Source organism: Ischnura elegans, chromosome 7, assembly GCF_921293095.1.
Source record: "Ischnura elegans chromosome 7, ioIscEleg1.1, whole genome shotgun sequence".
Taxonomy (NCBI): domain Eukaryota; kingdom Metazoa; phylum Arthropoda; class Insecta; order Odonata; family Coenagrionidae; genus Ischnura; species Ischnura elegans.
In genome coordinates, this window is record NC_060252.1 from 53,461,793 (window position 1) to 53,474,964 (window position 13,172).

The 13,172-nt window shown below is 34.5% G+C and overlaps 1 protein-coding gene across 2 annotated transcripts in view; it reads right to left on the reverse strand.

Moving 5' to 3' along the window:
* Positions 1-1,192: 1,192 nt before the first annotated feature.
* The window catches only part of LOC124162221 (cell adhesion molecule 2-like), a 49,680-nt gene continuing 37,700 nt past the window's right edge, over positions 1,193-13,172 (reverse strand). For both annotated transcript variants that reach the window (XM_046538681.1, XM_046538682.1), the window contains one exon: positions 1,193-1,701. In XM_046538681.1, coding sequence (XP_046394637.1) covers positions 1,448-1,701 — 254 coding nt within the window. In that variant the 3' untranslated portion in view covers positions 1,193-1,447. The remainder of the gene's footprint in view (positions 1,702-13,172) is intronic.

Genomic DNA, 13,172 nt, shown 5'->3' on the forward strand with positions numbered 1-13,172 from the left:
CTAACGTTTAAAACAAAGTCATCGTACTGGAGTGCTTGTCAATCAGTTATGAAATATTTTGTTCCTTTTGATAATAAATATATCCTTTAGTTACACTTGTAATTCCTGTTCTTCCAGTTAATTCTAACTTCTCCAATTAGTGGAATACATGTCTGTTCCCACCAACATGTATTTTGTGGATCTTCGAGAGTGCAATGAGAATGAAATAGGCATACATTTTGAATTAAAGTAATTAGCCGCTGCTTCGAAGAGTATCGTATAACAGTTTTCGATGGGACTATTATGGCAGTGTAGAAGTATGTAGTGGTATGTGACAATTTTTTAAAACGCTGTTCTAATATCATATTAAGCTACGGCTTGATATTGGCCTAAGCGTTAAATATATATGTTTACCTTGTGTTGCTGCCTGATTTGAGAGAGCCGATGAAAGTTTCTATTGCATTACATCTTTTGAGTATAAGTAGTCGAGTAAGTTACGATAACCAAGTTATCCCTGCCTATGCTTACTCCCTTTTCCAACCCAGAGACGGAGGCACAGCTATTGTACCTATTTGAGCCAATGGTATAATCTCTTATTATTATTCTCTTCAGGTCATGCTACCAGCATGCTTTCAATATTAATCATAATTCTGTAATCAGAGAATCACAAGAGTAAATACTGCTTGTGGCATTCGAATTACTATAGCATAAATGTGAGTGATAATCAATTAATTTGAAGTTTTAAGTGAGCATAAGACAATTGTTCATTTATCACATTAGAGATGGTACTTCCCCAAAGTATATTCTTCAGTTAATGTATAGTATTTGCCACTCTAATTTCATCATAGAATCAACAATTGTTAGATAAATGTCCTTTAGGGCTGAGGTTCTCAACCTACCATGGGCTATGATATTATAATACTTTTCTTACTGCCATTGCCACCAAGTATGAGAAGTGTATAATTATATTGATAATTATATACTTCGTACACTTAATATTATAAGTATAATTATATTGATTGCTACTTCTTCATTATAATTTTAAAAATTTTTTTGCAATGATTTCTGAAAACCCTTGTGGAAGAGTCAGTCCACATCCCAATCGGTCATAACAGAGAGGTTGAGAACCTATGCGTTAAAGGACTTGCTCTTTAAATGTAATGCAATGCTATTAAAACCCAAACTGATTTCCAGGAAATGTTTTCGAATGATGTCAGGCTCCAATTTAAGCATTTATTCGTGCAAAGTTGTCAGAAAAGGATATCTTAATGAAAATGAAATGATATTCTTGAAATTTTCGACATTGTAATATGTTTTAATGTTATTGCATTTTTTTAAAACATTGTAACCCAATTGCTTTTGCACAAAACAATATTATTGACTACAATAAATGGAACACACAAAACAATATTACAATCAGTGAAAGACATTGTAAATAATCTGGTGTAATGAGCAAAGCAATTAAAAGTCAAACTTTATTTTTTTCTTTTTGGAGGAGGAGTTCCTCCAATTCCGCTTTTGCAGTTGCAGCCCTCACCTGTAGTTCATTCATGGCATTTGCATGCCTTATTTGTATGCAACCCAATTCCTTTTCCGTCTTCAGACGCACCAAAGCCAACTCTTCATCATATTTCATCAGTCTTTGATAGCGCTCCCTTTTTAATGCTAACTCTGTTTTAGGGTAGCCTTTTTCCTTTCCCTCAATTGTTGATGATGCAGGAGCTGAAATAATTTCATTTACCTTATGAAAATTTGCTCAGTTTCATAATTAGAATCATAAAATGTAAAACTGATTAGGTACTTTCATTTAAAGCTCATTGTGGGCTCTGAAATCAGGATATAAATTAGTGAAAAAGATTATTTATTAACTGTGAAAATCTGTGATTTAATTCCCAAAGACTTTGTAAAAGAAAGGTATCCATTGATTTGATTACATATAGATATTTGAGGCCATTAAATATTTTATGTTTCATTCATTCTGATGAGTTAATCTAATCATACATATTCTGATTGTATTTATTTGCTGCCTTACAAAGAGCCTAATTAAATAGAAAAATTTAGAAGATGAATTCCTTAAACCTCAATATTTTCATTGACAACATGAGGCTGTTTGAGAGGTTCTGGGGTTTGTTTGTAAAATCACATAATATAATCCAAAAATGGCCTAATGTGGGGGTCACATTGGAACTACCTCAGATAGTCTGTTGTGCTTAAATTGGAATGCCTGAAGATAATAGGTACATACTTGAGTACATACAAGAAACCAATATAGGTAGCTTCATAGCACTTCAAAATCTCATATTTAATGTAAATGGAATATAATGTTATTTTGAATCGTATTGGCAATCACTGTCAAGCCTGTAACCTATTTACAAATATATATTTATTTTGTTCAATCCAAAAAAATTAAATTGACTTTTGCCTACCTATACAATCTAATTGCTTTTATTTCGGACTACAGTCATTAATAGATCCTGTGAAAATAGCCTGGATACTTTCAAAATGAGACATAATATGACCCTAATGGTTATAAGCCAATTATGCATTGTATTTTAAATTTCACTATTAAAAACCAATATTTATATGTACACCTTACACTAATTCTGATGTGCATACTCTAAATTGGCTTCATAAAATGCATAGGTACAATGACATGAATACAAGAACTAGATTTTTTGTTGAAAGGGTGTTAGGCATTTGGAAAAGGTTTCCATGCCTTTCAAAGAGCCTATCCACAAAACCTGTTTGCTCAGTAAGTATCATTGTGGCCTCTGCTGTGCTGAACAATTTGAGCCTAATATTACACGATGATCTTGTACGACATGATCATGTTAAAGATGTACATAGTGGTTCCAATGAACCATCTAACTGACTGCCAGAAGACGGTTTTGCTATGCGACATTAAGTTAATTGATCAAGTTCCCATTTTATTTGCGAGAAAAACATAATGCCTTAAAAGGTTTAATTTATTCAATTTATTTATATTTTCTAGCAAAATATGTCAATAGATAATTTTTTAGAGGTTTTAGACGATAGATTGGATGATATTCCTAGGGAAAACTTATTCGACAGGAGCAATCCCATGGAATTGTATTGCAAAGATGAATTCCGTGCAAGGCACCGCTTTGCAAAGACCACAATTAGAGATGTAATCATGCCTCTCATTTCTCCTGTGAACGAGGCAGCAAGGGGAGTTCCTCTACCATCAGTACTGAGGCTGCTGGCATGTTTAAAATTCTATGCCACTAGCAGTTTTCAAGTAAGTAGAGCATAAATTAAAATGTATCTTCCTAATTCAGCACTGGCTTAAAATTGAATAATATTAACTGTCAAGTAGGTAAAAGAAACCCTCAACTGGCATAATAATTTAAATGATCACCTCTCTACCACAGATGGTAAGCGCTGATCTTCACCAAGTATCACAGGTCTCTATGTCCCAAATAATCAAGGTAAGCAGACCTTGTAAACCTGGGGCCGTATTCTGTAACTCCAAACCGATCGGTGCGGCACCGATTCGTCGGGTGCGACGTCACACCGACTCCCGGTAAGAAGTCGTGCGATTCTGTACGAACCCGGTCGGTGCGGCACCGACGAGAGGACGGGAGATCGTCGGTAGCCGTACCGACAGCAAAGAGGTATCGGTACGGCCACCGACTAGTGGGTTTCATGAATTCCCCGGTGCGCATTGAACGTTTTATTTTGTTTTTACCTCATCACCGAGTAAATAATAAGGTTTTCTCCAATGTTATCTTTTTCTGCCCCTTCGAATACGCCTCTATAATTCACTGTGTCATCATCTATATTAATTACCTTGACAGAAATATAAGATAATGGTTAATAAAAATGAGGTTTGCTAACATATAATGACTTTCTCTCATTTATGTTACCGCACTTTCACTCGCTTGTAATAGGCTTTATTTCTCTCTATCATCATTTATTTGCTCCTTTGACATAAAAAAGATATTTTTGATTAAATATGAGTTTTGCCGCAATGTTATCACTTTATATCACTCTGAATAGGCGACTGTTATTTCACTCAATCATCAATTTGGCGTTTCTCTCGGCATAGAAATAAGATCTTTTTATTTAAGTATGAAGTTTGCCACAACGGTATCAGTTTCTTTCATTTGTAACGGGCAACTATATTTCATTTCATCGTCAGCCATTGATTCCCTTGACGATAAAAGAAGATATTTGTTAATAAGTATGAGGTTTACAGCAATATTATCATTTTCTCTCACTTGGAATATGCGCAACTTATACATATGTATTTTACCCAATCACAATTTATTTACTTCCTCGTCATTACACTTCTTTTAATTGCACCCAGCTCCATATTTTTATAACAATTTCCTAACTTGTTCCTCTACCCTATTGGAAATTTCTTATAAGTCTTACAAAAATTCTTATAGGATTCTATAAGTCTTACAGAATTCTTATAGGATTCTATAAGTCTTACAGAATTCTTATAGGATTCTATAAGTCTTACAGAATTCTTATAGGATTCTATAAGTCTTACAGAAATTCTTATAGGATTCTATAAGTCTTACAGAAATTCTTATAAGAACTTTGCATTTCTTATAGCATTCTATAAGAATGTTGCGCAGGTCACATAACTTTCAGGTTTTTATCCGGCATGCATTTAAGTCACCATAACTTATGTTGGCAATTTATAATTATTTAAGAAATTCTTATAAGATTTTTTTGGAAATAATGTATAACTCTTTGTTAAGTAATGTTCTGCTAATTTATTGGCGTTTTCAGCATGGTATTTGACATAAATGGTTCCAAGAAGTTGAGGCTTCTTCTTATGAGACTTCCCAGATAGCACAAAGTAAGTGAGTTAACCGTTTCTTATGGTTTTCTTACGGAAAAAATTGATAAGCAGCTTATCGTAAGCTAAGGGACTTATATAAGGCAAGGGTAAGACGTTAGGGACGTTTAGGTAAGGAATGCCGTCAAATATATATCCTCAGGCAATGTAAGTCACTTCTGTTGGAGCGCCAAAGGCGGCTGAACAGCGTACTACACATGCTACGCGGCTCATCTTGACATGAATTTAAAGGCTATTGGGGAAATTTAGCGAGTTTTTATGAGGGCTGAACAACTGATAACAGATTTTCCCGTGAATAGAAAAAAATTAATAACTGCAAGCAACCGGCTAGTGAAGATATAAAGCATAGTACAAGTACCCTATCCATGCGGCGGAAAGAAAAAAAATAACATCAGGGTGGATCCGAACGTGGGACCCTCGGAATCGTAGTACTACACGCTAACCACTACACCACGGCAGTTGTTGACAAGTGGAGGCGTAGTTACTAATTAAATATCCAATTATGTAAAAAAAACTTGTTTGGCATGTGCATGAAAAACTGAATTTATTCAAGGTCCATACATTTTAACATTTATGAATTTTAAATTATGGTTTGATAACCCGATGACAACAATACGTATATTAGATGTTCCTTCCGGCATTTTTATATTATTCTACGTTGGTATTCTTGTGAAATTGTGTTTTTCTTACGACCTTCGTTAAGCTATCAGTTCATAAATGTGAATGATTTTCAAATTATGGCGGTATTGTTCAGGTTTCTCGGGTTAACAGATTTGAGTAAAACTTAATTGATTAAGTAATTGGGCTTTATTGCCAACAAAGAAAATACATTTCCTCGCTACACACCATGGCCCCCTGGGCCCATGGTAACACACCAGGCTCACATACCAACACATACAGAGTGACTGCGAGAGACTGACCAGACTGGCTCTCTCGCCAACTAACGTGCGTAACCAACGTGCGCCACCAACGTGCGCACACCAACGTGCGCATGCGCATCAACAGTTTTGCGCAATATAGATGTACCACACAAATATCCAACACACCTCCTTACATCTATATTGCACTTACACTAATTCAAACCCAACACATTTCGAAAACTTTCAAACTTTTGACGACACAAGGATTTAGTAAATACATCAGCAACATTATCCTCTGAATTTACCTTGACAATATCAATCATACCTTCCCTAACACATTCATGCACATAATGGTAGTGTACCTCAATATGCTTTGAATTTTTAGTAAAATTACCATGCTTTGCAATATCAATTGCACCTGAATTATCTTCATAAACCTTCATTGGCTTTATTAATTGTACATCAAATGTACTCAATAACTCTTTTATAAATTTTAATTCACTCACTGCTTCTGACAAAGCTACATACTCTGCAAAAGTTGAAGCTTTCGTCACAGACTTTTGCTTTTTCGATTTCCAATATACAACATTCCCAAATAATCTTATAACATAACCTGTTGTGGATTTCCTATCCAAATAATCACCTGCCCAATCAGCATCAACATAACAATCAATAATATTTACACAATCATTCATTTTGTAACATAATTTCAAATCCTTTGTTAAAACTAAATATTTCAAAATTCTTAAAGCATACTTAAAATGCGTTTCATTATAACAATTTTGATATCTACTTAAGTAATTAACGCTGAAACTTATGTCAGGTCTTGTAGCTGAACTTATGTATAATAAGGCACCAATTAAATTTCTGAATTTAATGTTTTTGTCACAGATATCCGCCTTCTCAATTTTTAAGTTTACTTCCATTGGTGTATTGTACAATTTACTATTTTCTAAATTATATTTCTTAACCAATGATTCAATATACTTGGTTTGATTTAATTTCAATTCATGCTTGTGGGACTCATATTCAATGGTAATCCCAAGATACTCTTTAACTTTCCCAAGATCTTTCATTTTAAATTTTTCAGATAGTAAGACTTTAACTTTCTGTATTTCTTTCTTATTTGCACCACAAATTAATAAATCATCAACAAAAATTAATAAATAAATAGAATCTTTTCCATTTCTAAGAGAATATAAGCAGGAATCAATATCACTTCTTTTAAAACCTAAATTTGCCAAAAATTCATCAAGGCATTCATACCAAGCTCTTGGACTTTCTCTTAAACCATATAAAGCTTTGAACAATTTACATACTCTTTTTGTACCATCTTCATAGCCTTTTGGTTGTTTAACATAAACTTCAGAAGTGACCTTGCCATTTAAAAAAGCAGTTTCCACATCCATTTGGTCAACTTCTAAACCCATCTGACAACAATATGACAAAAGAATTTTTAAAGTCTGCATTTTTGCTACGGGAGAATAAATATCATCAATTTCATCGGTTTGCTGGAAACCTCTCACAACTAATCTGGCCTTATAAGTACCATCAGTTTTTTTTGTATACACCCATTTAACATCTAAGACTTTATTTTTAATATTTTTGACCAATTTCCAAGTGTTATTTTTAATTAAACAATCAATCTCTTTATTCATTGCCTTTTTCCATAATTTACTCTCGTTGGACTCAATCGCCTCCTCAAATGTATTTGGTACATCCGTTCTGCACATATTTACAAATATACCGCTATTGTACACATAATAATCATCAAGTTTCTTAGGAGGATTCCTGTCTCGTTGAGATCTACGAATTTCAGCTTCCCTCTTAGTGTCTGACTCTAATGATTCATTTTCAGAACTATCGTTAATTTCATCTTTCAAATCACTGTTTTCATTGTCCTCATGATCAGATTCATTCTCATTTAATCCAATACATACAACATTTTCTTCTACAATATCTACATGCCGTGCTACTATGACTGTACCATTTATTAGTACCCTGTATCCAACATTACTATAACCAATTAAAATACCCATATCTGCCTTTTTATCCCATTTTGAAGATCTTTTCTGTTCTGGAACTCTAACAAAAACAGTACTTCCGTACAAACGTAAATTGGAAACATCTGGTTTCTTACCGAAAAATATCTCATAGGGAGTTTTTCTTTCAATAGTATTGGCTAATGTACGATTTTTCAAATACGTTGCAGTAAATATAATTTCTGGCCAATACCTCTTGTGCACATTTGCTTCTGCTAACAAACAACGTGCCATATTCATTATGGTCCTGTTAAACCGTTCCGCTGTTCCATTCAGTTCATGTACATATGATGGACAATTGTTAATTACAATACCTCTCTCTCTGGTAAAATTATAAATGTCACCATTCAAATACTCCTTCCCATTATCACATCTCAAAAATTTTACCCTTTTACCTGTAAGATTTTCACATTCATTCACAAATTCAACAAGACAATCAAACACTTCAGTTTTAGATTTCATCGTATAAACTTTAGCAATCTTACTATAATCATCAATGAAAGAAACAAAATATTTTTCACCTTTAAGACCTGTGGTTTGGAAAGGTCCACAAACATCAGTATGAACAATTTCTAAAATATCTTTTGCTCTGTTCCTATTATTCTTAAATGGAACATTACTCATTTTGTTTTCAATACATAATTTACATTTCAAAAAGTCTGATTCAAGTTCACTCGGAATACCGTCCAGCAACTGATTTTTCACCAAAGTATTTAAATATTTAAAATTTACATGTCCCAATAAACGATGCCATTTTTCCTTTAGAGTCATAGAATCAACACTTTTATTTGCAACATTTACCAAAGTTCCTGATTTTACTTTGCTTTTCATAATGTATAAACCATTCACTTCCAAAGCTACTGCTGTAACATTACCTTTAAAATCAATAATTTTGGTCATTTTGCCTTTAGAAACAATTGTATTACCCACAGTTATTTTGCTGTAGCTAATCAGGTTTGATTGCATATCTTTAACATACAATACATTCTTCATATTAACTAAATTCTTCTTGCCAAATGCATCAAAATAACTTAACACATTTCCGATTTTTGTGGCTTTTAGAATTTCATTATTACCCAAATGAACATTTATGGGTTGCTTCAGAACAATACATTTATCAAAATATCTATCATCATTAATGATGTGGTCTGTGCAGCCACTATCAAGAAGCCACTTTATTTCATTACGATCTACATTACTTATCTCAGTGTTATGCACCGCACGATGAGCAACCGTTGTAAGCCATGCGCTGTATTCTTCATTCTTCTGTCCTTGGTCTGCGCATGCTCCGTGCCATACTCCGCGCTGCCCGCGATGAAAGCTGCCACGCCCCCTTACGAAGCCTCTTCTTCCGGATCCTTGTCTGCATCGTGATGAACGCCATGTGCCTCTGCTACTTGTCATTTGTCCACTACTTCTGCAATCTCTTCGTATATGTCCCACTTCACCACATTGGAAGCATGTTCGCTCTTGCCTATTTCTATCCGCCGCGAATGCGTTGCTTTTCCTAGCCGAAGTCTCGCATCTTTGATTTTTCAACTCGGCCATTTGAATTTTATTCCTCACATAGTCAGCTGTTTGATCCTCTACTTTTAACGTGTCAATTAAATCACCAATGTAACTGTACGAGTCAGGCAACGTGTTCAACATATAATTTAATTTTTCCTTCTCTGAAACACTCGCGCCAGCGGTTTTCAACTCATTTACCAATTTTTCAAAGTCACTGAAAAATTTCGCCGAGTCACTGTAATCTCTAAGTCTCAGTCTTTCCAATTTATTTCTACACACAATCTGCAGTGCTGTTGACTCTTTCAGATATAAACTATCGAACTTCTTAATTATATCGTACGCCGTCGTTTTATCACATACAAATTCCAATTGCTTATTTGAAATAGCGCCGTATATATAGTTCATTGCCTTTAAATCATTTTCATCCCAATCCTCTTTGTCCGATGAAACTTTTCCTCTCATTATGACATTGTCACACTTTTTAAGTTTCAAAAATAATGTCACACGTTTCTTCCACATACCGTATTCTTCTCCGTCAAACACCGGTATAACCAAATCACCGTACTTCGCCATTTTACCGTCACTCGTACAACAACCAAGAAACCACCACGTGAACCACGGACTTCTGCTACCATGTTCAGGTTTCTCGGGTTAACAGATTTGAGTAAAACTTAATTGATTAAGTAATTGGGCTTTATTGCCAACAAAGAAAATACATTTCCTCGCTACACACCATGGCCCCCTGGGCCCATGGTAACACACCAGGCTCACATACCAACACATACAGAGTGACTGCGAGAGACTGACCAGACTGGCTCTCTCGCCAACTAACGTGCGTAACCAACGTGCGCCACCAACGTGCGCACACCAACGTGCGCATGCGCATCAACAGTTTTGCGCAATATAGATGTACCACACAAATATCCAACAGGTATGATGTTATTTCTCCTCATAATATAGAAGCGCCAATAATAAAAACATTGTCTTAATGCATAAAGGCCTTAATTAACACTCTGTAACGATGGGATAATAACAGCATCTACGGAAGTGCTGAAAGTTTGGCATCCATTTTGCCATTACTCTGGATGTTTGTCGCCCTGGCCGTAAGAAACCCATAACAAGCTTACTTGAGAAGCGACTTCCTTATTTCTTCCTTTCACCTTATCTCAATGACTTATAATGTGCTAGCTGGGTTGTTAATATATATCCCTAAGAGCACACGAAAAATTGTACACTTATAAAATCTGTCTGTTTCGAGTCTATAGATTACTTAACCGATGGAAGTTTGATATGGGCCATGAATAAGCACGATGTATACTACGATTGCATACGTTGCAGGATACGGTTGCCATGGAAACCTTGTTTGGTTGTTAGGTTGCTAGGTATTGCTTTTATATGTTAATCATTCACCATGTTTTTGTGTGACCTGTTTAATGAAATAAGTCGTGTGCTTCTAACAAAAATAAGGCATTGACCTCATTTGGTAAGTCTTACAAAACTGGCATTCCTAAAATCATTTCCCAGCTAGCACATTATAAGTCATTGAGATAAGGTGAAAGGAAGAAATAAGGAAGCCGCTTCTCAAGTAAGCTTGTTATGGGTTTCTTACGGCCAGGGCGACAAACATCCAGAGTAATGGCAAAATGGATGCCAAACTTTCAGCACTTCCGTAGATGCTGTTATTATCCCATCGTTTCAGAGTGTTAATCAAGGCCTTTATGCATTAAAACAATGTTTTTATTATTGGCGCTTCTATATTATGAGGAGAAATAACATCATACCGCCATAATTTGAAAATCATTCACATTTATGAACTGATAGCTTAACGAAGGTCGTAAGAAAAACACAATTTCACAAGAACACCAACGTAGAATAATATAAAAATGCCGGAAGGAACATCTAATATACGTATTGTAGTCATCGGGTTATCAAACCATAATTTAAAATTCATAAATGTTAAAATGTATGGACCTTGAATAAATTCAGTTTTTCATGCACATGCCAAACAAGTTTTTTTTACATAATTGGATATTTAATTAGTATAACTACGCCTCCTCTTGTCAACAACTGCCGTGGTGTAGTGGTTAGCGTGTAGTACTACGATTCCGAGGGTCGCACGCTCGGATCCACCCTGATGTTATTTTTTTTCTTTCCGCCGCATGGATAGGGTACTTGTACTATGCTTTATATCTTCACTAGCCGGTTGCTTGTAGTTATTAATTTTTTTCTATTCACGGGAAAATCTGATATCTGTTGTTCAGCCCTTATAAAAACTCGCTAAATTTCCCCAATAGCCTTTAAATTCATGTCAAGATGAGCCGCGTAGCATGTGTAGTACGCTGTTCAGCCGCCTTTGGCGCTCCAACAGAAGTGACTTACATTGCCTGAGGATATATATTTGACGGCATTCCTTACCTAAACGTCCCTAACGTCTTACCCTTGCCTTATATAAGTCCCTTAGCTTACGATAAGCTGCTTATCAATTTTTTCCGTAAGAAAACCATAAGAAACGGTTAACTCACTTACTTTGTGCTATCTGGTGCTATCTATACATATGTCACCTTAAACAAACAGTTTCGTGGAATTTTAAACTTTTCATCATTAATTTAGATAGACTTGTATATTTTTCAGATTGTGACATATCTAATATAAGTGGAAGTTTTAATGAAAACAGTGTTTCAAAGGACAAAGTGAGTGATTTGGTCGTCTCTGGAGAGAATGAATTTGTATGAGTAAACCTAAATAACATCTGCACAATTATTATTTTATGGAAAATACATTAACTATTATTCTCAATCAGTGTTTCTGGGATTCCTATTAATTTCCCTAAATCTTGCACTAATTGTTAGCCATATTCTACCTATCCTTTTCTCCAAATGGCATCAAATTCCATTTTACTTTATTTATTTCTTTCATTATCTATCCAAATCTGCATGTAGAGGATAAACATTTCTCCTATGTATTCGATTTATCAATTTTTCATTTTCCTTCCCAAATAATTTCTTGAAGTATCCCAAGTCGAACTTGAATTTTATTTCATTTGCTTCTTCAATTTTCCAGGTTAAATCATTCCATATTGCAATTCCTTTATATTTCATTGCGTAGTGATTGCCAAAGCCATATTCTATTATCAGTCCATCATTCCAGGATATCGTTGGTTTCATTGCTTTTAGTTTTTTAGTTTTAAAATGTGGGGGGCGTTAACCCTATGCAGAACCCATGACCTGAAGGACCTCTATGGTATCTCGCATTGTCTGGCCAGTCAGGTGAACTTTACAGAACTTGAATGTCCTTGCTTGATGCACACTAAAGATAGACATTACATTTGGTACATGGGAAATCATTAGGTTTGCTGTGTACCAGATATAGGCACCTTCATTTGGAAAAAATTAGGTATAATGCTAACTTTGTACTCTCAGGAGGGATGTAAATCTCATGTAGCTTTTTGTAGAAGTTTGCACAAGTGTTTTAAGCATGATGATATGATATTTATAATAAATATTTCCATGAGAAAATTTCTAATAAATAACATTTTGTAATTGATACTTTTGATAAGAAATTTTCTTATAAGAAAAATGCCCAATTTCTGATAAGAAATTTTCTTATAGAAAAATTCTTATAAGAAATTTTCTTATAAGAAGAATTCTTATAAGAAATTTTCTTATAAGAAAAATGCCCAATTTCTGATAGGAAATTTTCTTATAAGAAATTTCCAATAGGGTAATATTACATTTGCATTTGAATCCTACGTTCACGTTCCATGGTATCCCCTATGAAAAAATTGTATAAACCTGTTTCAAAATTTTATACAATTTATACAATTGCCATGGTAATTGTATAAAATTTTGAAACAGTTTTATACAATTTTTTCATAGGGGATGCTATTTTCGTCTGCTACGGTGCCAATGGCATAACCTTCCGTTGATAACATTTATACGGAACTTACTT